This window comes from Gorilla gorilla, chromosome 15 (genome assembly GCF_029281585.2).
Source record: "Gorilla gorilla gorilla isolate KB3781 chromosome 15, NHGRI_mGorGor1-v2.1_pri, whole genome shotgun sequence".
NCBI lineage: Eukaryota > Metazoa > Chordata > Mammalia > Primates > Hominidae > Gorilla > Gorilla gorilla.
The window spans coordinates 119,314,437-119,342,040 of record NC_073239.2 but is presented as its reverse complement, the minus strand read 5'-3'; the positions used below and the strand labels follow the sequence as shown (position 1 = coordinate 119,342,040).

Genomic DNA, 27,604 nt, shown 5'->3' with positions numbered 1-27,604 from the left:
CTGACCAACTTCCAGTCCCTCTTCTGATCAAATTAATCCAGCTCGTTCTCACCCCAGGGCCCTTGCATTGGCTGTTCCGTCCACTTGGAATGTTCTTTCTCTACTGAGCTCTTCCTCCTTCTCAATTGTGCCCTCTTTCATGAGGCCGTACTTGATTTCTCCTCCCCCTACTGAGTTCTCTCTCTGTCACCTCCCCTAGTTTTACTTTCTCTACACAGCCCCTTTCTTCTTCTTTTTTTTTGAGACACAGTCTCACTCTGTGACACAGGCTGGAAAGCAGTAGCAAGATCATGACTCACTGAAGCCTCAAACTCCTGGGCTCAAGTGAACCTCCTGCCTCCACCTCCCACGTAGCTGGGACTACAGGAATATGCCACCATGCCTGGCTAATTTTTAAATTATTTTGTAGAGATGAGGTCTCGCTGTGTTGCCCAGGCTGGTCTCAATCATGGCTTACTACAGCCTCAAGCTCCTGGGCTCAAGAGATCCTCCCATCTCAGCCTCCCAAAGTGCTTGGATTACAGGTGTGAGCCACCGTGTCCGGCCTATCCACACATCCCCTTTCTTTTCTCTGACTGGTTATCTGCCTGCCTGCCACTCCGACACACACACTAGTCTGTAAGGCCCATAACAGCAGAGCCCATATCTGCCTCACTCACCCCTCTTCCCCCTGCAGGGAGAAAAGGGCTAGGCACATCAGAGGCATTCAGCAAGTATTTGTTGCATAAATGAATGAATGATGAAACAGAAAATTTGGCCCAGGAACAGTGGCTTATGCCTGTAATCCTAGTGCTTTGGGAGGCCAAGGTGGGAGAACTGCTTGAGACCAGGAGTTCCCAACCAGCCTGGGCAACATAGCAAGACTCCCGCCTCAACAAAAAATATTTTTAAAAATTAGTCAGGCATGGTGCTACGTGCCTGTAGTCCTAGCTACTCATGAGGCTGAGGTGGGAAGATCACGCTTTTAAAACAAATATTTCATTTTATAAAATAGAGAGGGTTTCACTATGTTGCCTAGGCTGGTCTCCAACTCCTGGGCTCAAGTGATCCTTCCTCCTCAGCTTCCCCAAGTGCTGGGATTACAGGTATGAGCCACTGCACTCAGCCAGGAAGATCACTTGAGCCTAGGAATTTGAGGCTGCAGTGAGCTATGACTGTGTCACTGCACTCTAGCCCGAGTGACAGAGTGAGACACTGTCTCTTAAATGAATAAATAAATAAAAGGAAAATATGCAAGGAAGGAATGAGTGACAAGAACAGAAGAACAAAGGCTGTGCTTTCTGGGATCATTTCTATAGTTCATTACTAGAGAAGTTTCTCTGAATGTGTAGAGCAAAAGAAAAAATATTAAATATAAAATTCTAAAAAATGGAATGGAAGAGCAGCAAAGTATCATTTTTTCTTCAATATGACCCCAATTCAATGCTGGAATAATAATTCCCTAAATCTGTATAGCATATCCAGTTTTCCAAGCATTTTTAGATTCTATTTCTTTTCTTTTTTCTTTTTTTTTTTTTGAGACGGAATCTCGCTCTGTCCCCCAAGCTGGAGTGCAGTGGTGCGATCTCGGCTCACTGCAACGCTCGCCTCCTGGGTTCTTCTGCCTCAGCCTCCCGAGTAGGTGGGACTACAGGCGTGTGCCACCAAGCCCGGTAATTTTTATATTTTTTAGTAGAGATGGGGGTTTCACCATATTGGCCAGGCTGGTCTCGAACTCCTGACCTCATGATCTGCCCACCTGAGCCTCCCAAAGTGCTGGGATTATAGGTGTGAGCCATCGCGCCCAGCCTTAGATTCCCATTTCATCTGATAGTCACAATAGCCAATACAGGCAGAACATATCCATGTATGAGAACTTTCTTAAAGGTAAGTAAATAACAATAATAATAATAATTGCATTCCTCTGTGATACTTAAGAACCCAATCCACCCTCTTTTGCAGTAATAATAATGGGAATAGCTAATGTTTTTACAGATGCTCCTCAGCTTACAATGGGGTTATGTCCCAATAAAACCGTCATAAGCTGAAAATATAAGTCACAATACATTTAATACACCTAACCTGCTGAACATCTTAGCTTAGCCTAGCCTAACTTAAATGTGCTTAGAATACTTACGTTAGCCTACAGCTGGGCAAGATCATCTAATCAAAGCCTATTTTATCACAAAGTGTTGAATATCTCATGTAATTTATTTAATACCACATTGAAAGTGAAAAACAGAATGGTTGTATGGTTACTGGAAATACAGTTTCTACTGAATGGTATCGTTTTTGCTCAATCTTAAAGTCAAAAAATAGTAAGTTGAAATTTTGTAAGTTGAAAACCGTCTGTACTTAATACAAACTGTTCTTAGCACACAAACCCATTAAATCCTCACCAAAAAGAGAGAGAAAAAAAAAACATGAAGTAGGCATCATAGTTACTTCCATTTTTTTTTTTCCTGCAATCCCCAAACATTAGACATGAATGTTACCTCCACTTCATGGATGCAGAAACTTCTTATTCTTCTTTCCAAGGCACAGAAATAGTAAAAGGCTTTGTTTCCTTAAACAGTGCATACATACATACTCATACACACATTGATGTGCCATAATTTATTTAACTTTTTAAAAATAAAGGTTTCTTTTTATAACAGTTATAAATGCTCACTATCAAAAAGTTGCTTTTTTTTTTGAGACTTGCTCCATCGCCCATGCTGGAGTGCAGTGGCACGATCTTGGCTCACTGCAACCTCCGCCTCCTGGGTTCAAGCGATTCTTGTGCCTCAGCCTCCCGAGTAGCTGGGATTACAGGTGCCTGCCACCAGGCCTGGCTAATTTTTGTATTTTTAATAGAGATGGGGTTTCACCATGTTGATCATGCTGGTCTTGAACTCCTGATCTCAGGTGATCCACCCACCTTGGCCTCCCAAAGTGCTGGGATTACAGGCTTGAGCTACCACGCCCAGACTTGCTGGGATTACAGGTGTGAACCACCATGCCCGGCCTCAAAAATTTGTTAATATAGAAAAGCACAAAGAAGGCTGGGCGCGGTGGCTCACACCTGTAAACCCCAGCACTTTGGGAGACTGAGTCGGGGCAGATCACCTGAGGTTGGGAGTTCAAAACCAGCCTGACCAACATGGAGAAACCCCATCTCTACTAAAAATACAAAATTAGCTGGGCGTGGTGGCGCATGCCTGTAATCCCAGCCACTTGGGAGGCTGAGGCAGGAGAATCGCTTGAACCCAGAAGGTGGAGGTTGTGGTGAGCCAAGATTGTGCCATTGCACTCCAGCCTGGGCAACAAGAGTGAAACTCAACCTCAAAAAAAAAAAAAAAGAAAAGAAAAGTAAAAAGGCAGCTGGGTGCAGTGGGTCACACCTGTAATCCTAGCACTTTGGGAGGCCAAGGTGGGTAGATCACTTGAGGCCAGAAATTTGAGACCAGCCTGGGAAAGATGGCAAGATCCTGACTCTGCAAAAAATACAAAAATTAGCCAGGTGTGGTGGTACACAGAAAATCGCTTGAGCCCAGGAGATCAAGGCTGCAGTGAGCTGATTATACCACTGTACTCCAGCCTGGGTGACAGAGTGAGACCCTATCTCAAAATAAAAGGACAAAGAAGTAAAGAAAAGTCACAATCTCATCATACTGAGATATGCCATGTACACAGATAGCTACAGATATATGTATATAAACATATATGCACACACACAGACTTTTTCACTTAATAAATCATTGAGTATTTTCCATGTCATTAAATATTCCCCTAGAATGTGATTTTTAGTGACTATACAGAAAAACTGCAGAGAACACACTGTATGGATAAACCAAAATTTTCTCAACCAAAAGATTTTAATTTTGCCATCATAAACAACAGAAATATATCCAAGCATATTCTTGGAGTACGCTGCAAGAGGTGAAAATGTTGATTTAAAAAAAAATGTATTGCTAAACTGCCTTGAAGAATGTTCATATCAATTTATGCCTCACACGTTTTTCCAAAGGATATCTAGAGGCCCGTAAGCCATAGCACCCAGATGAGTCAGGACAGCCATGCCTGGGGGCCAGGTGCCCAAGAAGTCCCCAGCGGGCACAAGAGAATCCATGCTATTTCCCTATCTGGGGGCCTCTGGATGAGCTTAGCACCAGGCTTGCCTGTCCTTCACCCACCATTCAGATAGGAGGAGCAGGTTGAGGCCAACTCCCAGCAAAACTGTCCTCCTGGCAGAAACAGTGTCTAGGACGGGCTGAGGAAAAGGCATAGAGCCACTGTCTCACTGTCCTGCGCTAGGTTTGGGAAAAACAATGCAGCCACAACAAACATTTCTGCTAAGACTTTCTGCTCCTCCTCCTTACCCAATGTTCACCCAACTCCATGTTCCACCTCACCCAACCCCCAGGTCTCAGACCCACAGCCACAGAACTGACCCTCTTTCCACCGAGGAAGAAATGCATAATGAGCGGCTAATGATACTGAAGTGAAAAAGACCCAAGTTCAAATCCCAATGCTCCTAAAACTACCTGAGGCACCCTGGAATAACTGCTCAACCTCTCTAGATCTCCAATTACCATCTGAAATGGGATTAGTAAAACTTACATCCTAGCTATAAACACAGAGTAAATGAACAATGTCAAAAAACACTTACCTATCTTGTATCTTCTACCAGTTGCCTGGGCCATGCTGACCAAGCCAGAAAAGGAGCATCATCCCTGATCCCTCCTCCTCTCCTCTCCATGTCCCCGATTCTCCATTCAGTACACCTCCCACACACCTCAGTGTGTCACCCCTAGCTCGGGCCACCACTACCTCTCACCTGCAGCTCTCTCTGGTGCCCAGCTCATCTGCCCGCCTCTCCCTCCCAGTCATCCACGTGGCAAACAGAGGGATTTTCCTGATGTGCAAAGCTGATGTCATCACTCCCTTGCTTAACACTCTGCAGTGGTCCCCATCTTCCTCCTGCTAAAGCCCAAGTGTTGCTGGCTTACAAGAACCTTGGTGATCTGGCCTCTGCCACCCCAGGATCTCTCACTTGTCCTCCAGCCACACTGAATTGCTTCTAATTACAACAGGTCTGGCCTCTCACGTCCTGGCCTTCACACCTTCTACTCCCTATCTCTGGCAGGCACTTTCGTATCTGCTTTAGCTGATGAGATCTCCTAGCAAGCAAGCGGAAGTACTGAGCTCTTCACCAGTAAGTATTGCCTAATGTTATTTCCTCCTTTAAAAATCTTATTACCGGCCGGGTGTGGTGGTTCACGCGTGTAATCCCAGCACTTTGGGAGCCCGAGGTGGGTGGATCACCTGAGGTCAGGAGTTTGAGACCAGCGTGACCAACTTGGTGAAACCTCATCTCTATTAAAACACAAAAATTAGCTGGGCATGGTGGGAGGTGCCCGTAATCTCAGCTACTCAGGAGGCTGAGGCAGGAGAATCGCTTGAACCCAGGAGGCAGAGGTTCCAGTGAACCAAGATTGTGCCATTGCACTCCAGCCTCGGCAACAAGAGCGAAACTCTGTCTCAAAAAAAAAAAAAAGTTATTCCTCAGCCAGGCACAGTGGCTCACATCTGTAATCCCAGTACTTTGGGAGGCTGAGGTGGGCAGATCACTTGAGCCCAGGGGTTTGTTTGTTTGTTTGTTTATTTATTTATTTATTTTTTTGAGACGGAGTCTCACTCTGTCGCCCAGGCTGGAGTGCAGTGGCGATCTCGGCTCACTGCAAGCTCCGCCTCCCGGGTTCATGCCATTCTGCCTCAGCCTCCTGAGTAGCTGGGACTACAGGCACCTGCCACCACGCCTGGCTAATTTTTTGTATATATATATATATATATTTTTTTTTTTTTTAGTAGAGACGGGGTTTCACTGTGTTAGCCAGGATGGTCTCAATCTCCTGATCTTGTGATCCACCCGCCTCGGCCTACCAAAGTGCTGGGATTACAGGCGTAAGCCACCGTGCTTGGCCGAGCCCAGGGGTTTGACATCAGCCTGGGCAACATGATAAAACTCTGTCTCTACAAAAAATTAGCCAGATGTGGTGGTGCGTGCCTGTAGTACCATCTACTCAGGAGGCTGAGGCACAAGAATCGATTGAGCCCGGAGGATCGACTGAACCTGGAGGATCCATTGAGCCCGGGAGTTCGAGGCTGCAGTGAGCCATGATCAAGCCACTGCACTCCAGCCTAGGCGACAGAGCAAGACCCCATCTCAAATTAATCGATCAATAAAAATTTTTTAAAAATAAAAATATTTTTCCTCATAGTAGCTCTGTCAAATGATGACATTTAGCTTTCAAGAATCCATCCGCTTGATTTGATGCTATCCACTGACAGCTCGCAGGCTCTACACAAGAAGGGCTTTGAGACTGCAGTCTAGCTAGAAGGGAGTCAAGAGATTTGCCTCAAAAGTGCATTTGCAGAGCAAGTGCACTATTCTACTCAGATAATATGTTTATTTGTGGTGGCTTAGGAGGTCTTAGTGGGTATTACAAAAGGTCAGAATCCCTGACCATCTCCTTGGCACACTCAGTGATAATCCTACCAAAAGCAACTTCAGAACCCAGGGAGGGAGCGCAGGGCTGCCCTTGCTAGGCTCCAGCAGGTATTAGAAACTGTCACAATTGTCTGGCAGGTAACAGCATAATCACATTTTGAATCAAAAGTGTTGTTCAAGCTGAAATCCTAGTATTCACCCTCAATTCCTCTGTTTCTCTCACCCGTACAACAATCTCTCAACTCAGTCCATCAGCCCTATCTCCAAGCCTCCCTCAAGCCTGGCGCCTCCTCACCAACTCTGTGGCCATGCCACAGTAGAAGCTATCATATCCCTCGCCTACACTGCTGCCATGGTCTTCCACGCCTGCCCCCAGAAGCCAGGCTCATTCAGCCATCAAAATTAGCTCTTTGACTTCACGGAAATGAAAAACGCTTGTGCTCCAAAGGGCACCATCAAGAAAGTAAAAATACATCTAATCCACACCACCAACAAAAATAAAAAAAAAAAAAACCCACAAAATGGAAGAAAATATCTCCTGGTTATATATCTGATAAAGAGATTTTACCCAGAATATATAAAGAGCTCTTATAACTCAATAATAAAAAGACAATTTTAAAAGCTGGGTGCAGTGGCACGCGGCTATAGTCTCAGCTACTTGGGAGGCTGGGGTGGGAAGATCGCTTGAAACCAGGAATTTGAGACCAGCCTGATCAACACAGCAAGACTTCATCTCAAAACAACAACAAAAGACAATTTTACAATGGGCAAAGTCTAAGAAACATTTCTCCAAAGAAGACACACAAATGCCCAGTAAGGCCGGGCACGGTGGCTCACATCTGTAATCCCAGCACTTTGGGAGGCCAACGCAGGTGGATCACCTGAAATTGGGAGTTCGAGACCAGCCTGGCCAACATTGTGAAACCCTGTCTCTACCAAAAATACAAAAATTAGGTGGGCATAGTGGCGCACATCTGTAATCCCAGCTACTCAGGAGGCCGAAGGAACAAGAATCACTTGAACCCGAGAGGTGGAGCTTGTAGTGAGCCAAGATCGCACCACTGCACTCCAGCCTGGGCAACAGAGCGAGACTTTATTTCAAAAAAAAAAAAAAAAGGCCAATAAGCACATAAAAAGATGTTCAGCATCATTACTCATCAGGGAAATGCAAATCGAAACCACAAGGAGATACCACTTCATACCCACTAGGGTATGAACAAGTGTTAGCAAGGATGTGGAGAAAACTGTATACATTGCTGGTGAAAAATAAAATGGTGCAGCCACCAGTGGGCAGTTCTTCAAAAGGTTACAGAGTTACCATATGACCCAGAAGTTCTATTCCTAGGTTTATACCCAATAGAAATGATAACATATCTACAAAGAATTTGGAGATAAATGTTCATAATATCACCACTCATAATAGCCAAAATGTCAAAACAACCTAACTGTCCATCAACTGATGAATGGACAAACAAAATGTGGTCTATCCACACAATGGAAGCCTGTTCAGCAATAAAAAGGAATGAAGCACTGATTCATGCTACAACATGGAGGAATCCTGAGAATATTATGCTAAGTGAAAGCAACCAGGCACAAAACACCACATATTATATGATTCCATGTATACGAAATGTCTAGAATAGGCGAGCTGTAGGCAGAGTAGGTCAGTGGTTGCCCAGGGCTGGGAGAAGAAGGGGTTAGGGTGTATTGCTGAAGGGTACGGAGTTTCCTTTTAGGGTGATGAGAAAGTTCTAAAATTGACGTAGTGACGGTTGCATAGCTGTGAATACAGTAAAAACCACTGAATTGTATATAAATGGGTGAACTGTGTGGCATGTAAATTATATCTCAATAAAGCTGTTACCCCCAAAAAAAACAAAGGAAAAAAATCAGCTCCTTCAAAGAGAAATCAGACCATACTACCCATTCTACTCAAAACTCCTCACTGGTTGCCCAGTGCTCTAAGAATAAAAACCAAATGCCCTGTGTGGTCTAAGCCCTTTGCAGCTCCCCTGTCACCTCTCTACCCGTCTCCACTTGTCCTCCAAGTTCTAGCTCCACTGACCCACTCTGTCCCACTCAGGTGTCATAATTATTTCCTCTATGCAGAATAAATGATCTTCTCACTCCATTTATCTGGCTTCTTCTCAACCGTGGGGTCTCAGCTTAAATATCACCACCACAGAAAGGCCTTCTCTGACCAGATCACTCAAGAGTACCCAACTGTCCCTTCTTTCCTCTATCATATGTGCTTCATAATCCTCATCACAACCTCTAATTGCTTTATTTGCTAAACCATTTAAAAATCATCTCTCCTACGAGAATGTAAGCAACATGAATTCTCTCTTGCTTACCAAGGTAAATCCTAGTATCTAATAATATCTTTGGCAAAGAGTAGATGCTCAGTAAAGATTTGTTAACTTCAGGTCTTAATGCAAAACAATAGTCTCAATCCAATTTTTAAAATTGGGCTGGGCATGATGGCTCACGCCCGTAATCCCAGCACTTTGGGAGGCCGAGGTGGGAGGATCGCTTGAGGCCAGGAGTTCGAGACCAGTCTGGCCAACATGGCGAAACCCATCTCTACTAAAAAATACAAAAATTAGCCAGGTGTGGTGGCGCACACCTGTAATCCCAGCTACTTGGGAGGCTGAGGCAGGAGAATCACTTGAACCTGGGAGGTGGAGGCTGCAGTGAACCAAGATCGTGCCACTGCACTCCAGCCTGGGTGACAGAGTGATATTTCATCTCAAAAATAAATAAATAGATAAAAATATAATGAATAATGCTTCCTTAGTCATGACTATTTCAGTTAAAAAAATACAAAACACCACTCTATGGCATCCTTCAAGTTACGATGCTTCCTTTCCCCACTAGCCCTGTCAATCTCATAACCCTGGAAGGTGGCAGCTAGCCTTCACTGCTGACTACTAACACCCAACTGCCACCCAGATGGACGATTTCTCAAACTGGAGCTAGGACTAATATAGAGTCTAAGTCATCCACTCAGCTGTACAACAACCATGTTATCAGAGTGCTCTGAGTACACTAATGGTTTCAGGATTCTCTCCAAAATCCCTAGGAAGCAACAATGTGTATCCCTATTGTAGAATCTATGTTTGAAATCTGGCTACGACATCTATTAATTATTTGAGTATTAAATTATTAAGGAGGAACGTAATGAGACTGAGGCAGTCATTTATCTTCCAGACAAAATTTTGTCACTTCCTTGCTCCCATCCCCATTGGCTACCCAATGGTCACAAGCTAAAGCCTAACACAAGCATGGAAATTAGACACTATGACAAAACAGTCTATATCTAACTTCATCTCAGGCCACTCTTCCATCCACACACTGTGCACTCCCTACCCTTTAGCAATCACCCCTCTACCCGCTTCTTCTCTCAGCCCTGGGCAACCACTGATCTCCTCTCTGTCTACAGCTCGCCTATTCTGGAGATTTCATTAAAATTGAATCATATAATATGTGGTATTTTGTGTCTGGTTGCTTTCACTTAGCATAATGTTCTCAAGGTTCCTCCATGTTGTAGCACAAATCAGTACTTCGTTCCTTTTTATTGCTGAACAGCCTTCCATTGTGTAGACAGGCCACGTTTTGTTTGTGCATCCATCAGCTTTCCATCACAGTCCCTGCACACACCATAACCTGTATGTCTCTGCAGAACAAAGTCCCTTTCCACTCTTCCCTATTCCCCCACATGTGCCCTGTAAGAACTAGTCCTCCGCCACCAGGAAGCCTTCATAAATTCCCTCAGATACTTGGTTGGTCTTTCTCTGCTTTCATAGAACTCCATGATGGCAGTTATCACACAGCACCATCATTATCTGTTTTCTCTCCCCTTCAATGGACTCTTTCTCATCTTCACTTATGTTCTTCTAGTCTGTATACTTTGTGGTGCTTTAAAAGACCAATAAAGAGTATGGTACAATCAATGCTCAATACACGTTTGTGGAATGAATCTCTCTCTCAAAGCACTGTGCTAGATTCACCCAAGTACGACAGCCCTAAATATAAAATAGTGGCAAAAAGTCAATGGAACTCTTATGTCCAGGTCCAAAGAATACATTCATTTTAAATTGAACACGTATCTTGAGTAACAGCTCCCTTCTACCTTAGCAATTCGCAAAGCCATCAACTACTCCCTTCTAATTTTACTGATCTCTCTGTGCATTACTGAATCTAGAAATCTCTTCATGCTTGACACCAAAGCTTTTCATTATAACCCTTTCCTGATCTATTCCTCATCTTCCCAAGTTCAATCAACTGCCTCTGCCTGATGCCTGTTTCCTTCCTTTTCTTCCCACTAAGTTCCAGTAGCCATTTTTTTCAACTCCTACAGCGGCTAATATGAAACGAGATTCTCCCCAAACTTAAGTGTAACTTCTTTAAGAAAAAATTGGAAAAAAAATCCAGTAGATGCCAGTCTTCTATTGAAAAAGACACGTGGGTATAATATAGCTTATGCCTAACAAAAGCTACTTCCTAGTCACTCCTTCAGAAGAGGGTTATCCTCATTCCATCTTCCCCACCACTGGTTTTCCAAGGCAGTCCTGAAAATTCAATTTGTGTGTCCTCTACAGCTGCACTTAGTTCTCCCTTTTAAAGTTCAAGGGCCAGACCATGATCTTTCTGAGGCAGTGACCTCAGGAAGGGTCTGTCTGGTTCACCATAGCATCCCTAGAGCCAGCCTGGCACAGTGCTGGCACACGATGGCCAAATAACCACCAATATGGGACGTAAGTCAGGTTAACAACAACAAAAACAAGGTCAGAGGTTTATCAAGGTACATTATAGCTGGGTGTGAGAAAACACAAAGTCCTGCAGCTTAAAAGACCAGGAATCGCTGGTGATCACAAGGAGCTACAGTGGCTTCATTCCCAGATTCTACCTATGCCTGGGATTTGGGTTTTGAGATTTCCCAGAACTCTGTCTACAAGACCTTGGCTGCAAGGAGGCAGTCAACAAGTGCAACTGATCACTCCAGTAGATGAGAAAAGGATGCACCCAGGCTGGTATCCCACATTCTGCCAACACATGGAACATAAGTCACAGAACAGAATAAAATTCCTGAATCCCAATAAGAGAGGAAGAAAAAAGTGCAGGGAAGAGAAATGGAAGTAGAGAAGGAGAAACTAAAGTCATGAGAAATCAGAGACATATCAGAAGGGACTAGAGGGCGAGAACGCAGGCTAGCACAGATGACAGCAGGGGCTCCCCTTTACTGAAATGTATAGCGGCAGGCACCGTGCTTAACTTTACATGCACTGACCCGTTTAATCCTCTTACCAAGCCAGAGGTAGAAACTATTCTCATCTCCATTCCACTGGTGATGAAACTGGAGCGGAGTGAGGTAGGGCACTTGCCCCAGCACAGAGCTAGGAAGGGGCCGCTGGGACCTGCCCGGCTCTGACTCCAGGACACCCCATCCTTTAACACTTACTACCTATTCTGCCTCCCAGGCCTTCAAATAGGATTGGGAAAGGAGTCATTCGCTTATCCATTCATCGAACACTGAACACCAACTGGATGAGTGTCAAGGCCTGGGGCCAGGCGCCGGTGGGCGGATGTAAGGGACGCGGGCTGCGAGTGGGGGACAGAACACGACGTCAATCTTAAGGCGAAGGAGCAGAGCCCGCGGCCAGACAGGCAGCTGGGATGCAGGGTGGGGCCGGGGGCCGAGGGCGCGGGGCGCGCAGCGGAGGCCTGAGGAGGGGCGGGCGGCCCCTGTTCCCCGCTGCGGACCGCCGGCTTCTGCGGGCGGCGAGCCAGGCGCTCCGTGTGTTGTGGCATTTAGTGTCCGCCACTCCGCGCGGGCGAGGGAGACGGGGCGGACGGGCATGGAGACCCTGCGGGGCTGAGGCAAGGGAAGAGTGGCCCGGGGGAGGCCGAGGAGGGGCGCGGGGCCAGGCGTCGGGGGTGTCGGGGCCGCTTGCGGCGTCGCCGGACTCACCTCCCGCGGCAGCCCCTCCGGACTCGTCGGCCCCGCCGGGCCGGAGGAGGCGGGGATGGACTCCGGGCCGCGGGGGCTGCCGGGAGCCTGTTCCCTGGGCAACGGGGCCGGCACCGGGGCCAGCACCGAAGAGCAGCAGCTGGCTCCGCCGGGGGCTAGAGCGGCAGAGCCACAAGTGGCAGCGGGCGGGGCGGACGTGACGCAAATGCGTTTCCGGTGGGGTGGGCGGGGCTTCGCGTCTCCTACGGATATCTGTGGACCTTATGGAAGGTGCGTGAGATCGGTTCCGTTCCCGGGGTGGGGTGGCTGTGAATGTTACTGGTTAGGCCGCAGGTTGGACCAGAAGCTCAGGAGCTCCCCGGATTACATGAGGTTAAATGGAGGTCCTCTGTCTTGCCCCGGTCTAGCCCGCAGGCCCCTCGCAGCCTCTGCGAGCTGCTCGGGAGACAGTTTTGCCGAGCCTCCGTTTTTTCACATGTGCAGTGACAGATGAACGGGACGATATACGCAAATGAGTGTCAGCAGATCCGACACCCAAACCGTAATTATTGTCACTATAAATTAGTACTAACAGAGTTCACTGGGTGCCAAGCCTTGCATGCTCATCTCCTCCAGAAACTCCTCTCTCTAAACTGCCCTCAGTCAGAACATTCTGCTTGTAATGAAAGCTGGCTTTCGCCTAGTGCTCAGTTTGCTGAGTACTGCTCCAAGCACTTTAAGTGGATCATCTCATTTGAACCTCACAGTGGTCCCATGAAGTAATGTCAACCCCATTTTGCAGATGGGGAATCGAGGCTCAGAGGGGATAAGTAACTTAGCCACTGTGCCCTCACCCTACCCTGTCCTGTGACGCTGATGACTGGTCTGTCTTTACCAGCCCTTGAGTTTCTTGAAGTCAGTTATGTTTTTGGTTCCTAAATATGTGCCCCGTATGAGTCAGGCTGACCATGAATCAGATGTGATCCTGCCCTTAGAATCTCCTGTTGGGGGGAAAACCCTTAGACAATTATAGAACAGGTGGTAAGAGCTATTCCTCCATTTACCTCATTTTATGCAAAGCCTCCTATGTGTGGAAGGTTTGAAAGAGAACAAGACATAGTTCCTACCCTAGTCGAATTTCCAGTTTAGCAGGGAATATAGACATTAAACAAGCAAATACACTCCACTGGTGAATATCATGATAGCAGAATTATAGGGTGTACCACATATCTAGTGGTGAGTCGTAACCCAACCTGGGGGATCCAGGAATACTTCTCTGTGGAAATGACTTTCTAAAAACCTAAATCAGATAATTTCACTGCCGTATCCAGAGCTTATTGCTCACTCCCCATTGTATTAGGTTGGTGCAAAAGTAATGGCAATTTTTGCTGTTAAAAGTAATGGCAAAATCTGTTACTTTTGCACCAAGCTAATACTTAGAAGTCCAAACTTCATTTTTTTTTTATTGTTTTTTTGTTTTGTTTTGTTTTTGAGACGGAGTCTCGCTCTGTCACCCGGGCTGGAGTGCAGTGGCGCGATCTGGGCTCACTACAAGCTCCGCCTCCCGGGTTCACGCCATTCTCCTGCCTCAGCCTCCTGAGTAGCTGGGACTACAGGCGCCCGCCACCACGCCCGGCTGATTTTTTCTATTTTTTTAGTAGAGATGAGGTTTCACTGTGTTAGCCAGGATGGTCTCGATCTCCTGACCTCGTGATCCGCCCGCCTTGGCCTCCTGAAGTGCTGGGATTACAGGCGTGAGCCACTGCCCTCGGTCCAAACTTCTTATCTTGGCCTATTAGGTTCTAGTTGTCTGATCACCTACTCACCCACTAGTCCTTTTCTGTCTATTTCATTCCAGCACACTGGTTTTTTTGTTTGCTTGTTTTGTTTTCTGTTTTTTGAACTCACCAACCTCATTATCATAATTAGGGCACATACTACTGACCTACCCTATTTCTGGCTTTTCATCATTCAAATCTTAGCCTAAACGACACCTTCTCAGGGGGTCACACTAACACAAGACCCTGTTTTATTTTCCACACACACTTATCATGATCTGAACTGATCGTGGTCATTTAATTGTTTATTATCTGCCTCCCCTTTGGAAAGTAAGTTCCATGAAAACGGTCCTGGTCCGTCTCATTCAATCACTTCATTCCCCCATGCCTGGCGTATTGTAGGCAGTAAGCAAATATTTGTTGTTTAAGCAAAGAATGAATGATAAATCAAGATGATATTTTAAAGTGAGGATACTAAGTATGAGGCAGGGGAGTGGGGACACACACAGATAGGAAAAATATTCCAGGTCAAAGTCAGAACTTGTACAGAGCCAGCTCTGAGGCACAGAGGGCAAGTGGGAAAGGGTAGAAGCTGAAGTGGTGGGCAGAGCTTGGATAGTAGAGGCCCTTGAGCTAACAGGTGAGATACTGGGTTTTTGCCTTGTGCGAGGCCTCACAGCTTCACATATATTATCTGATCTCAGCAATCCTATGAAATAGATACTATTTTTATTCCCATTTTACAGATGAAAATGTTGAGGCTCTGAAAGGTACATTAAGTTGCCCAAGATCTCACAGCTGGCGAGCTGGGGTTCAGACGCAGGCAGTGTGGTCTTCTGACTTGAGGCATCAAACCATCCAGCTGTTGTGTGTCCTGGATTCCTCAAGAGGACTTTATCCTGTGGGCAATGAGAAGCCTTTGTGGGGTTCAAAGTAGAGAAGGCAAGAGGGCACAGGAGGGTTGGGGGAGAACAAACAACCTGAGTTGGCTCTTGGTAGTCTGGGGGTTGCTTCCTACAGGCAGTGGGATCCGGGTGCATCTTGGTGGATGGGCATCGTGAGCCTGAGGAAGGAAGGAGCTTTCCTGCAGAGAGAACACGTGTAAAGGCCTGCAGGCACCTCAGCTTTTCAAGAGCTGCCAGTAGTTCATTTTCGCTGGATATTGACGGGGGGCCAAGGTGTGGGTTGATGTACGTGATGATGTGGAGGGGTAGCTAGGTCTGGAAGGATTTTGGACTTCCTCCTGATTACCAAGAAGGGCAGTGGCAGCATCGTGATCAACTCTGCATCTCTGTTGTCTCAGTGTCTTGAAATGATTAGCACTCATGGGCCACGCTACTCTGAGCAAATTTAAAGTATCTAGCCTGAGACTAGATAGTGGAAGTACTCGGGAGTCAGGGCTAGATTATCCTGTAGGGAAGGGAACGTGAGCCATTGAAGAGTTTTAGCAGAAAGTGACAACTTTACCTTATTTCCAATCTTTGGAAAACAAAGGGCTTAAGGTAAAAACTTTGTGGAGCCATTAAGCTGGAAGAGGATTCAGCTATATCTGGTGAATTTTAAAATGTTAAAAATATTCTATATTGTCTTCTTCCAGGAACTTTCACATTCATTCAGACTTTGTAGTTTCCACATTTATTTGTCCAGTTGATACAGCATTTCAGATAGTTTTACTGTTGAAAATTATAAGGACATTTGCCCTCCAACTATGATTGTATATTCCATGATAATAATTTTGTTTCTTTTATACCCTATCAGCAAAGACTCTTGGAATTGTAACGCCCAGAAAACCTGTCTTATCTGTCAGTGCAAGAAAAATTAAGGACAATGCGGCTGATTGGCACAATTTAATCCTGAAGTGGGAAACCCTCAATGATGCAGGTTTTACCACTGCAAATAATATTGCCAACTTGAAAATCAGTTTATTGTAAGTACATATTGGTTTTTCATGCTCTAAGTTTTTCACCCTTAATAACTGGGGAAATAATGTGAATAAATTTTAAAATAAAATATTAAGCAAAAAAAGCAAGTGGTAAGATGATACATGTAAGTATAAATTGTATTGTACGTTTTAAATACAAAATTATATTCCATATATATATATATTTATTTATTTTATTTATTTTTTTTTTTGGAGACGAAGTCTCACTCTGTTGCCTAGGCTGGAGTGTGATGGCGCGATCTCAGCTCACTGCAACCTCTACCGCCTGGGTTCAAGCGATTGTCCTACCTCAGCCTCCGGAGTAGCTGGGATTACAGGCGCCTGTCACCACACCCGGATAATTTTTGTATTTTTAGTAGAGATGGGCTTTCACCATGTTAGGCTGGTCTCGAACTCCTGACCTTACGTGATCCACCCGCCTCAGCCTCCCAAAGTGCTGGGATTACAGGTGTGAGCCACCGTGCCTGGCTATTCTGATTTTTAAAACCACAGATTCTTTGATTCTTTTGTAGTTCATAGGCGTAATGATTGGGTTTTCATGCTCATGTATGACCTGTGCCTTCCTCAAACTTTGCTATGATGTTGGCACATTACCTAGCTGATATGGAAAAAACTACCATGAATTCTTTTCATCCATTTTTGGATTTTACGTAAACAAAAAACATGTTATTGTTTCCTTTATATCTCACTTTCTTTTTCTATTTTTTATTTTTTATTTTTGGAGACGAGTCTCACTCTATCCCCCAGGCTGGAGTGCAATGGCGTGATCTTGGCTCACTCTAACTTCTGCCTGTCAGGTTCAAGTGGTTCTCCTGTCTCAGCCTCCTGAGTAGCTAGAATTACAGATGCCTGCCACCATGCCCGGCTAATTTTTGTATGTTTAGTAGAGACAGAGTTTCACCATGTTGGCCAGGCTAGTCTCAAACTCCTGACCTCAAGTGATCTGCCCACCTCGGCCTCCCTAAATGCCGGTATTACAGGCATGAGCCACTGCGCCCAGCCATGTCTCACTGTCTTTCAACATGGAAGCCATGCGTGTAATGTAGAGCCACTATTCTGGTTCTGCTCTTTCTCATTGCTGTTTAATAGTGTTTACCCACATTAGACCTCTCACACTGGTTTATCAACTAAGTTATATAATATTCTCAATCTTTTGTTGTCATTTCAACAGTGTGCACAGCGTCTTTCCCAGGAATAGATTCCATCTCAAGAAACCACCTTCTTTGCTCCTCCATAAGAAACAATTCTTTATCTGTTCAAGTTTTCTCATGAGATTGCAGCAATTCAGTTCCATCTTCAGACCCCACTTCCAGTTCTGGTTCTCTTGCTTTTTCCACTGGCAGAGTAGATTTAACATCATTCTTAAGGGCCCTAGGAATTTGAGAATGGTAAATGAGCATTGGATTCAACTTAAAGTCACTAACTGCAATATCCCCTAATAAGAGGGTCAGCCTGTCTCTTGAAGCTTTGAAGCCTCTCATTGACTTCTCTGTAGTTGTGAATGTCTTGGATGGCATGTTCTTCTAATAGAAGGCTGTTTCATCTACACTGAAAATCTGTTGTATCATGTAGCCACCTTCATCACTGATCTTAAGTAGATCTTCTGGATAACTTGCTCCAGCTTCTACGTTAGCGCTTGCAGCTTCACCTTGCACTTTTATGTTATGGAGATGGCTTTTGTCCTTAAACCTCATGAACCAAATCCTGCTATCTCAGACTTTTCTTCTGTAACTTCCTCATATCTCTCAGCCTTGACAGAATTGAAGAGAGTTAGGGTCCTGCTGTGGATTAGGCCTTGACTTAAGGGAATGCTGTGTCTGGTCTGATCTTCTATCCAGACCACTCAAACTTTCTCCATATCCACACTAAGGCTGTTTCACTCATCATTCACATGTTCACTGGAGTAGCACCTTTAATTTTCTTCAATAACTTTTCCTTTGCCTTCACAACTTGGCCAACTGTTTGGCACAAGAGGCCTGGTTTTCAGCTTATCTTAGCTTTTTTTTTTTTTTTTTTTTTTTTTGTAGAGATGGAGTCTCGCTCTGTCGCTCAGGCTGGAGTGCAGTGGTGCAATCTTGGCTCACTGCAACCTCTGCCTCCCGGGTTCAAGCAATTCTCCTGCCTTTGCCTCCCAAGTAGCTGGGACTACAGGTGCACACCGCCACGCCCAGCTAATTTCTTTTGTATTTTAGTAGAGACGGAGTTTCACATGTTGCCCAGGCTGGTCTTGAATTCCTGAGCTCAGGCAATCTGCCCGCCTTGGCCTCCCAAAGTGTTAGGATTACAGGCGTGAGCCACCGCACCTGGCCCCTTATCTGAGCTTTTGACATGCCTTCCTCACTAAGCTTAATCATTTCTAGCTTTTAATTTTTTTGTTTCTTAAATTGGCCAAAGTATAGCTTTTGATTTAAAATGAGAGATATGCAACTCTTCCTTTCACTTGTACACTTAGAGGCCAATGTAGGGCTATTAATTGGGTTGATTTCAGTATCCTCCTATTTCAGGGAACCGGGAGGCCCAAGGAGATGGGGAGAAATGGGAGCAGCCGGTCAGTGGAGCAGTCAGAACACACAACATCCATTCATTAAGCTTGCTGTTATATATGCACATGGTTCATGGCACCTCAAAACAATTAAACTAGCAATATCAAAGATTACCAATCACAGATCATAGACATAATAATGAAAAAGTTTGAAATATTATAAGAATTACCAAAATATGATACAGAGACATGAAGTAAGCACATGCTATTGGCAAAATGGCGCTGATTGACTTGCTCTACATACAGAGGGTTGCCACAAACCTTCAATTTGTAAAAAATGCATTATCTGTGAAAATAAGGTGAAGCACAATAAAATGAGGTGTGCCTGTATTCCTGGATTGTGAACTCTTTGAGGAAATGATCCATGTCTTATTCATCTTTGTACATCCAGCACCATGCCCTATGCCAAGGATGCCACACCGCTGAATGGTGTTTTTTTTTTTTTGAGACAGTCTTGCTCTTTTGCGCAGGCTGAGTGCAGTGGTGCTATAATGGCTCACTGCAGCCTTGACTTCCTGGGCTTAAGTGATCCTCCCACCTGAGCCTCCTAAGTAGCTGGGACCACATACGTGTCCCACCATGCCCAGCTAATTTTTACTTTTAATTTTTGTGGAGATGAGGTCTCACTATGTTGTCCAGGCTGGACTCAGACTCCTGGACTCAAGCAGTCCTCCCGCATCCACCCCCCAAAGTGTTGGGATTACAGGCATGAGCCACCAAAACCGGCTGTCACATGGCTGAATTTAACTGACTTATTTTGGTGCAAAATTGAGTGACCAATGGACATATTCATTGCACATATAAATAATAACTGCATTTGTATCATAATGATATGAAAGAACAATGCTTATGCAAAATGTCCCACGTAACTATGGGGATATAGAGGTTTGTAGAATTCATTATAAGGAAATAAGGCAAGCTTAGAGAGTATATTTTGTACACATTATTTTCTATTTTGTTTAGGAATAAAGACAAGATAGAACTAGACAGCAGCAGCCCAGCCTCGAAGGAAAATGAAGAAAAGGTGTGTCTGGAATATAACGAGGAACTGGAGAAGCTGTGTGAGGAACTGCAGGCCACCTTGGATGGGTTGGTAAGACATAAAGACGCAGGCCACTTGTGGTCACTGTCACTGAATCCGATGGGCGTATTTGGGGTTCGCTTGACCATTGGCCATCACTTCCTCCTTCTCAGTCTCCTCTGATGTTCTCTTCCTCTGCCTGCTGTGTAAACCTTAATGTTCCCCAAGATGCCGTCTTAGACACTCACTCCTCCTGTGCATCATCCGGGGAAATTTCACCCACTTTCAGGGCTCATCACATAGTAAATTTTTTTTTTTTTCCATGATATGGAGTCTTGCTTTGTCGCCCAGGCTGGAGTGCAATGGCATGATCTTGGCTCACCGCAACCTCCGCCTCCTGGGCTCAAGCGATTCTCCTGTCTCAGCCTCCAGAGTAGCTGGGACTACAGGTGTCCGCCACCATGCCTGGCTAATTTTTGCATTTTTAGTTGAGACAGGGTTTCACCATATTGGTCAGGCTGATCTCAAACTCCTGACCTCAGGTGATCCACCTGCTGGCCTCCCAAAGGGCTGGGATTACAGGCATGAGCTACCACGCCCAGCCACAGAGTAAATATTTTAGGCTTCTAGGGCCAGCCAGTTTCTGTCTCAGCTACTCTCATCTCTGCCACATAGGACTAAACAGCCATAAATAATATATGTGTAAATGGATGTGGCTGCATTCCATGAAAACTTTATCTTTGTTTTTTGGATTTTTTTTTTTTTTTTTTTTTGAGATGGAGTCTCATTCTGATACCCAGGGTGGAGTACAGTAGCACGATCTTGGCTCACTGCAAACTCCGCCTCCCAGGTACAAGTGATTCTGCTGCCTTAGCCTCCCAGGTAGCTGGGATTACAGGCTCACGCCACCACATGAGCTAATTTTTGTATTTTTAGTAGAGACAGCATTTCACAATGTTGACCAGGCTGGTCTCGAACTCCTGACCTCAAGTGATCCGCCTGCCTCGGCCTCCCAAACTGCTGGGGTTACAGGCGTGAGTCACCGCACCTGGCCTTTTTTGTTTTTGTTTTTGTTTTGTTTTTGTTTTTTTTTTGAGACAGGGTCTCACTCTGCCACTGAGGCTGGATGGAGTGCAGTGGCAAGATCTTTGCTCACTGCAACCTCCACCTCCTGGGTTCAAGCAATTCTTGTGCCTCAACCTTCCACATAGCTGGGATCGCAGGTGTGCGCCACCATGCCCAGCTAATTGTTGTATTTTTAGTAGAGATGGGGTTTCACCATGTTGGCCAGGCTGGTCTTGAAGTCCTGGCCTCAAGTGATCCACCCACCTCAGCTTCCCAAAGTGTTGGGATTACAGGCGTGAGCCACTGCACCCGTACAGGAAAACTTTTTTTTTTTTTTTTGAGACAGAGTCTCACTCTGTCGCCCAGGCTAGAGTGCAGTGACGTGATCTTGGCTCACTGCAATCTCCATCTCCCAGGTTCAAGCGATTCTGCCACCTCAGCATCCTGAGTAACTGGGATTACAGGTCTGTGTCACCATGCCCATCTAATTTTTGTATTTTTAATAGAGACAGGTCTTTGCCACATTGGCTAGGCTGGTCTTGAACTCCTGACCTCAAGTGATCCGCCCACCTCGGCCTGCCAGAGTGCTGGGATTACAGGCATGAGCCACCATGTTCATCCAGGAAATCTTTATCTTTGGACACCGAAATTAGAATTTTGTATAATTTTTATGAGTCACAATCACTATTGTCCTTTTGGTTATTTTCAACCATTTAAAAATGTAAAAACCATCTTAGCTTATGGGCCATACAGAAATAGGCTATGGGCCAGAATTGACCTGTGTTCCAGGGATAGTTTGCCCATCCCTGATACAGCATGTAAGAGACTAAAGTGTTTGTTTAATGAACTAATAACTAAATTTCAATACCTACCATACTGGCCACCAGATGTGAAGATAACACCACCTTATTTCTTTGCTAGGCACAGGAAATCAGGTTTTACACATATTTGAACTTGGATAACTGAAGCTTACCCATAAACATTTAAGATCTTTATATTTTCACCTTTTTGTTGGTTTGTTTGGAGACAAGGTCTTGCTGTGGAATGCAGTAGCATGATCACAGCTCACTGCAGCCTTTACTTCCTGGGCTTAAGTGATCTTCTTGCCTCAGCCTCCCGAGTAGCTGGGACTACAAGCATGAACCATCATGCCCGGCTAATTTTTAAAATTCGTTTGTACAGACGGGGTTCTCATGTTGGCCAGGCTGGTCTTGAACTCCTGACATGAAGTGATCTTCCCACCTTGGATTCCCAAAGTGCTGGGATCACAGGCGTGAGCCCTGGTGCCCTGCCTTAGCTTTTCCGTCATGTCTTGTTTCGGCTTCAGGATCCTGTATGACATCGAGTCCCCTTGTTTCCTCAAGCTCCTTTTGGCCGTGACAGTTTCTCAGACTTCCCTGTTTTTGATGACTTTGACAATGTTGAGGGATACTGGTCAGGTATTTTGTAGAACATCATGAGATTTCTCTGATGTTTTTCTCCTAATTAGACTGAGGTGATGGGTTTTGTTGAGAGGAGGACCACAGAAGTAAAGTGCCATTTCTATCACGTCATATCAAGGGCACGTACTGGATATACTGTCATCAGGACTTTTCTTTGGGTCTCACCTATTGCCCGGGCTGGTCTCAAACTCCTGGGCTCAAGCAGTGCTCCCACCTCAGCCTCCCAAAGTGCTGGGATTCCAGGCGTGAGCCACTGTGCACAGCCAGGACTTTCCACTGCTGAAGTTGACCTTGATCACCTGGCTGGGCAGTGTTTCCAGGTTCCTCTGCTGTGACGTTGCTCTTTCTCCTCCCACGCTGTGCTCTTTGGCAGGAAGTCACTATGCATAGCCCACACCTAGGGGGTAGGGACGTATTCACCACCTGCTTGAGGGTGCAGTATCTACATAAATTATTTGGAATTATTCTGCGTGGGAGATTTGTTCCCTCCCTCCCATTTGTTAATTTTTTTTTTTTTTTTTTTTTGAGATGGAGTTTCACTCTTGTCGCCCAGGCTGGAGTACAGTGGGGCGATCTCTGCCCACTGCAACCTCTGCCTCCTGGGTTCAAGTGATTCTCCTGTCTCAGCTTCCCAAGTAGCTGGGATTACAGGTGCCTGCCACCACACCCAGCTAATTGTTGTATTTTTATTTGTTTTTTTTTTAATTTTTGTTTTGGCCAGGCGCAGTGGCTCATGCCTGTAATCCCAGCACTCTAGGAGGCCGAGGCAGGTGGATCACCTGAGGTCAGGAGTTTGAGACCAGCATGGCCAACATAGTGAAACCCCATCTCTACTAAAAACACAAAAAATTAGCCGGGGGTGGTGGCAGGTGCCTGCAGTCCCAGCTACTTGGGAGGCTGAGGCAGGAGAATCACTTTTGGAGGTTGCAGTTAGCCGAGATCAAGCCACTGCACTCCAGTCTGGGCCACAGAGTGAGACTCCGTGTCAAAAAAAAGAAAAAAAGAAAAAGAAAAGTGGTTTGGGAATAAGTTCTCATTCTATGTTCAAAACCAAAAGTTGATTTTATAGGGTATTATTATTATTATTTTTCCTATTTTCCTCTATCCGTTATAGAGAATGGTTTCCAGACCTGGTCTGTGTCTTTCATAACTTTGACCTTCTGGGGGTTTCATGCACCGTTCTTCTTAAGCTGGGCTAACATTTCACTGTGGTCTGTGTTTGCTGTGGGAAGAAGCCACCGATGTTGAAATGTAAGGGCCTGCTGTTTATGCACTGTTCATTCAGGGCTGCACGTGCCTATGTGACTTGAATTCTTTATTGATGGCTGAGCTGCAGGATTGAGCATGACTTCTCGCTTGGGGTCAAGGCTCCAGAATTTTCCTTAGTCTCCTGTTATCAGCTTTTCTTAGAATCAGGTGGCACCAGGGAGCTGCTGCAGGACTCAGAGGAAAGAGCAGAGGATTGGGTGTTAAAACTTGGTGTCGGCCGGGCGCAGTGGCTCATGCCTGTAATCCCAACACTTTGGGAGGCTGAGGTGGGCGGATCACAAGGTCAGGAGATCGAGACCATCCTGGCTAACACAGTGAAACCCCATCTCTGCAAAAAGTACCAAAAAAATTAGCCGGGCACGGTGGTGGGCGCCTGTAGTCCCAGCTACTCGGGAGGCTGAGGCAGGAGAATGGCATGAACCCGGGAGGCGGAGGTTGCAGTGAGCGGAGATCGCACCACTGCACTCCAGCCTGGGCGACAAAGCGAGACTCTGTCTCAAAAAAAAAAAAACAAAAACAAAAACAAAAAAACCTGGTGTCAGAAGGCATGGTATCGAGTTCTGGCCTTATCCTTCCTCAGCTCAACCTTGAGCAATTTCCCAGCTGTGAAACGGAAATGACAAGTCCTGCCTCTTGGGGTTGGGCCAAATAAAATATCAAACCTTAAAAGATTTGGGAAACTACTTAAGTAAAGTCCTTTAAAAATTAACGTTAGCTGAATTTAGTGCTTGCCACTTCCAATGTAATTGGAGGGTGGTTGGAAGGACCAAGTAAAGGAATTAAGATATTTGACAATTTATATATCTTTTCTTATTTCCCCTTTTTCATATTTATGTATGTAAAGTCAACTATACTTAGGAGTTCCAAATTTGGTCTTTATAGACCTATGCTACTTAAATCTGAAATCCTAGTTACTTCACCCATTAATTTTCTTTATCAAACCCTTATATATCTCCAAGTAGGTGCTTCACAAATACTAACTCACTTAATCCTCTTCACCAAGCTGTGAAAGTAAGCCCGCCATTGCCCCTATTCTGTGCTGCCTGGTGTGTGCAGTGGGGTTGGTTTAGTGTCTCCCACAAGTAGCCATGCACATCATGCAGTTACAGGGCTTAGGACAGAGCCTGGTCCACGCTGAGGGACCGTCAATGGCAGCTCGCCACGTTTCCTTCCTTCCTGCGTGAAGTGTGTAGGGCTCCCTTTCTGTGTTGCCATTTTATAAACAAGGAAGTCAAGGAGGTTTCCATAAATAAAGGCAGTTAATAAGAGAGAGTCAGGCCTGGTGCCGTGTCTCATGCCTATAATCCCAGCACTTTGGGCGGCCGAGGTGGGCGGATCACGAGTTCAGGAGATCAAGACCAGCGTGGCCAACATGGTGAAACCCTGTCTCTACTAAAAATACACAAATTAGCTGGGCCTGGTGGCACATGCCTGCAATCCCAGCTACTTGGGAGGCTGAGGCAGGAGAATCGCTTGAACCAGGGAGTCAGAGGTTGTAGTGAACCGAGATCTCGCCACTGCACTCCAGCCTGGCACTGCACTCCAGCCTGGCACTGCACTCCAGCTTGGCAACAGAGCAAGACTCCGTCTCAAAAAAAAAAAAAAAGAGAGAGAGAACATCAGAAATGAGCTCATTTGATAGAGAGAGAGCATCAGAAATGAGCTCATTTGATAAAAGAGAGAGAGAGCATCAGAAACGAGCTCATTTGATGCCTTTCTCTCTCACTTCTTAAAAGCAGCAAGAGCCAGCCAGGCGCGGTGGCGCATGCCTGTATAATCCCAGCACTTTGGGAGGCTGAGGCGGGAGGATTGCTGGAGCCCAGGAGTTAGAGACCAGCCTGGGCAACATAACGAGACCCTGCCTCTACAAATTAAAAAAAATTAGCTGGGTGTGGTGGTGCACACCTGTGATCCCAGCTACTTGGGAGGCTGAGGTGCCGGCGGTTAAGGCTGCATAAGGCATGATCATGCCACACAGAATGAGACCCTGTTGCAAAAAAAAAAAAAAAAAAAAAAAAAGGCAGCAAGAGCCTGCCTTGGGATTCCTCCAGGTCTTTGGGTCTAAGACATTAATGCTGTTTGGAAATCCTAGTGAAATGGCACTCGGAAACCTTTCTTGCCCTAGGACTGGAAATCTGGGGTTTATTACCAAAGTAATTCAAATTAATGAAATCATAGCAACTGTCCACCTTCATCTCCCTGGGAATTTGCTGTACGTAGAGTTAACAGTGTTTAGTTATTGGAATTTTTATCATAATAGACTTACACTTCTTAGCTTTGAAATCTTAGAGTTATTAAATCTGAGACTGGAGATTTCAAATAATATTATCATATTCCAAATGAATATCTTTCAGACCAAAATACAGGTGAAAATGGAAAAGCTGTCTTCAACTACCAAGGGAATTTGTGAACTAGAAAACTACCATTATGGGGAGGAGAGTAAACGACCCCCTCTGTTCCACACGTGGCCTACAACCCATTTCTGTAAGTAGTTCCTTCTCAGTTGATTTTCAGGAGGGTAAAGGTTATTAAGGGCATTTAGTATCGTTTACATCTGGTACTTTAAGAAGCTGACAAGGCTTTCAAATTCAATGCAAAAGTATCGGGAGGAAAGGAGACAGAGGCATCTTAAGCATTTCTTCTTGGCTTTAATTACCTGGTTATCAGCAGAGTATATGAAACATAGAGACCCGTGAAGCAAGCTGCTGTTATTAGGCCTCTAAAACCAATGGGCAGAGTGAATTCCACCTCCTCTGTGGAAGCAGATATCTCTCATTTCGAGGGGGGAAAAGGAAGAAAGGAGTTTTTTTGGTTTGTTGAGGTTTTTCTTTTGTTTTTTGTTTTAATTAAAAAACAAATCGAGGGTCACTGCAGCCAACCTCATGGAAGATGACTGGGAAAAATGAAACCCATGGCTTCAGTCAACTCTATGAGGCGCTTCTTAAAGGGTTACTTTTAGCTTTATTAGTTCAAGACAAGGGTAAGCTATTTGATGTTGACCTGAGACTTTTTAAATAAGGCAGGAAAGGGTAAAATCACCTAGTGGAATGTGTTTAGTGAAATATTGTCAGTTTGAGGGGAATCTCCTACTGATAATCACTGTAGGTCACCTAAGAGTCAAGTAGAAAAGGTTATATATACTTTTTTTGAGACAGAGTCTCGCTCTGTCACGCCTGCTGGAGTGTAGTGGTGCAATCTTGGCTCACTACAGCCTCCGCCTCCCAAGCACAAGCGATTCTCGTGCCTCAGGCTCCCAAGTAGCTGAGATTACAGGTGCGTGCCACCACACCTGGCTAGTTTTTGTATTTTTCAGTAGAGACAGGGTTTCGCCACGATGGCCAGGCTGGTCTCAAACTCCTGAACTCAGGTGATCCACCCACTTGGGCCTCCCAAAGTGCTGGGATTACAGGTGTGGGCCACCACGCCCAGTCTGTATACACTTTTTATTTCACTCTGCTGACCATGTTATCGAATTGTACTAAGCTGCACCAGCTAGAGTAGTAAACTCCATCGGGCCCTTCTTCCCCTCAGTGCTGTTGCTGATTCTGGTTTTTAATCAAGAGCTGTTAAAATGTGGTTCTTCCCAAGTCGAGACTATGTTCTTGAATCACTGCCATTAAGGGAGATTCACGTTTCTTTCAGATGAGGTTTCGCATAAGCTCTTGGACATGTACAGGAAGGAGCTGCTCCTGAAGCGCACGGTGGCCAAGGAGCTTGCCCACACCGGGGATCCCGACCTCACCCTGAGCTACTTGTCCATGTGGCTGCACCAGCCCTATGTGGAGAGCGACAGCAGGCTGCATCTGGAGAGCATGCTGCTGGAGACAGGCCACCGAGCTCTCTGACGTCCTGAGACGGCTGCGGACACTGGCTCCTTCCACGTCTCACCAGGCAGACAGTCTGCCTAGGACCCAGTGCCGCAGGCCTGGATCAGACCCCAGGATCAGACCTTCTTGGGGTCTTCTGGCCAGAGCTTGTCACCAGCCCCGTGGCCTCTCCAGGTGTGCCCATGCCCACAACCCGCGGCCAGCCCCACATGGTGCCGCTCAGCCTTCTCTGCCCCTCCTGGGAATCCGTCACTCGTGGGTACTTTGGAGTAAAATCAATGAGTTTCTGAGCAGAA

At 45.6% G+C, this 27,604-nt stretch overlaps 2 protein-coding genes, 1 non-coding gene and 1 pseudogene across 6 annotated transcripts in view; 3 read left to right on the top strand and 1 right to left on the bottom strand.

The window, feature by feature from the left end:
• Positions 1 to 12,579, bottom strand: part of TECPR2 (tectonin beta-propeller repeat containing 2) — a 140,127-nt gene extending 127,548 nt beyond the window's left edge. For 2 of the 3 annotated variants that reach the window (XM_031001496.3, XM_063698198.1), the window contains exon 1: positions 12,444 to 12,579. The gene's annotated coding sequence lies outside the window, so the exon portion shown is untranslated. Of the gene's footprint in view, positions 1 to 11,779; positions 12,411 to 12,443 lie in introns of those variants that run through there. The other variant, XM_063698197.1, reaches the window with a different exon arrangement.
• On the top strand, positions 1,268 to 1,349 carry LOC115930743 (uncharacterized; annotated as a pseudogene).
• Positions 12,580 to 12,647: 68 nt separating the features above from the next.
• On the top strand, positions 12,648 to 27,604 carry CINP (cyclin dependent kinase 2 interacting protein). Of its 2 annotated transcripts, none has more exons than XM_004055728.4 (5): positions 12,648 to 12,713; positions 15,959 to 16,127; positions 19,648 to 19,777; positions 25,836 to 25,965; positions 27,124 to 27,604. In XM_004055728.4, exons 1-5 carry the CDS (start codon positions 12,707 to 12,709, stop codon positions 27,324 to 27,326), a joined length of 639 nt encoding a protein of 212 aa, XP_004055776.1. In that variant the 5' UTR covers positions 12,648 to 12,706; the 3' UTR covers positions 27,327 to 27,604. The 2 variants fall into 2 exon arrangements, with proteins under 2 accessions (XP_004055776.1, XP_055217579.1); XM_055361604.2 differs by lacking the exon at positions 12,648 to 12,713 and adding an exon at positions 12,725 to 12,984.
• On the top strand, positions 16,643 to 16,746 carry LOC115930725 (small nucleolar RNA U13). The gene has a single exon (XR_004067337.1). It is a non-coding gene; the product is annotated as a small nucleolar RNA U13 (small nucleolar RNA).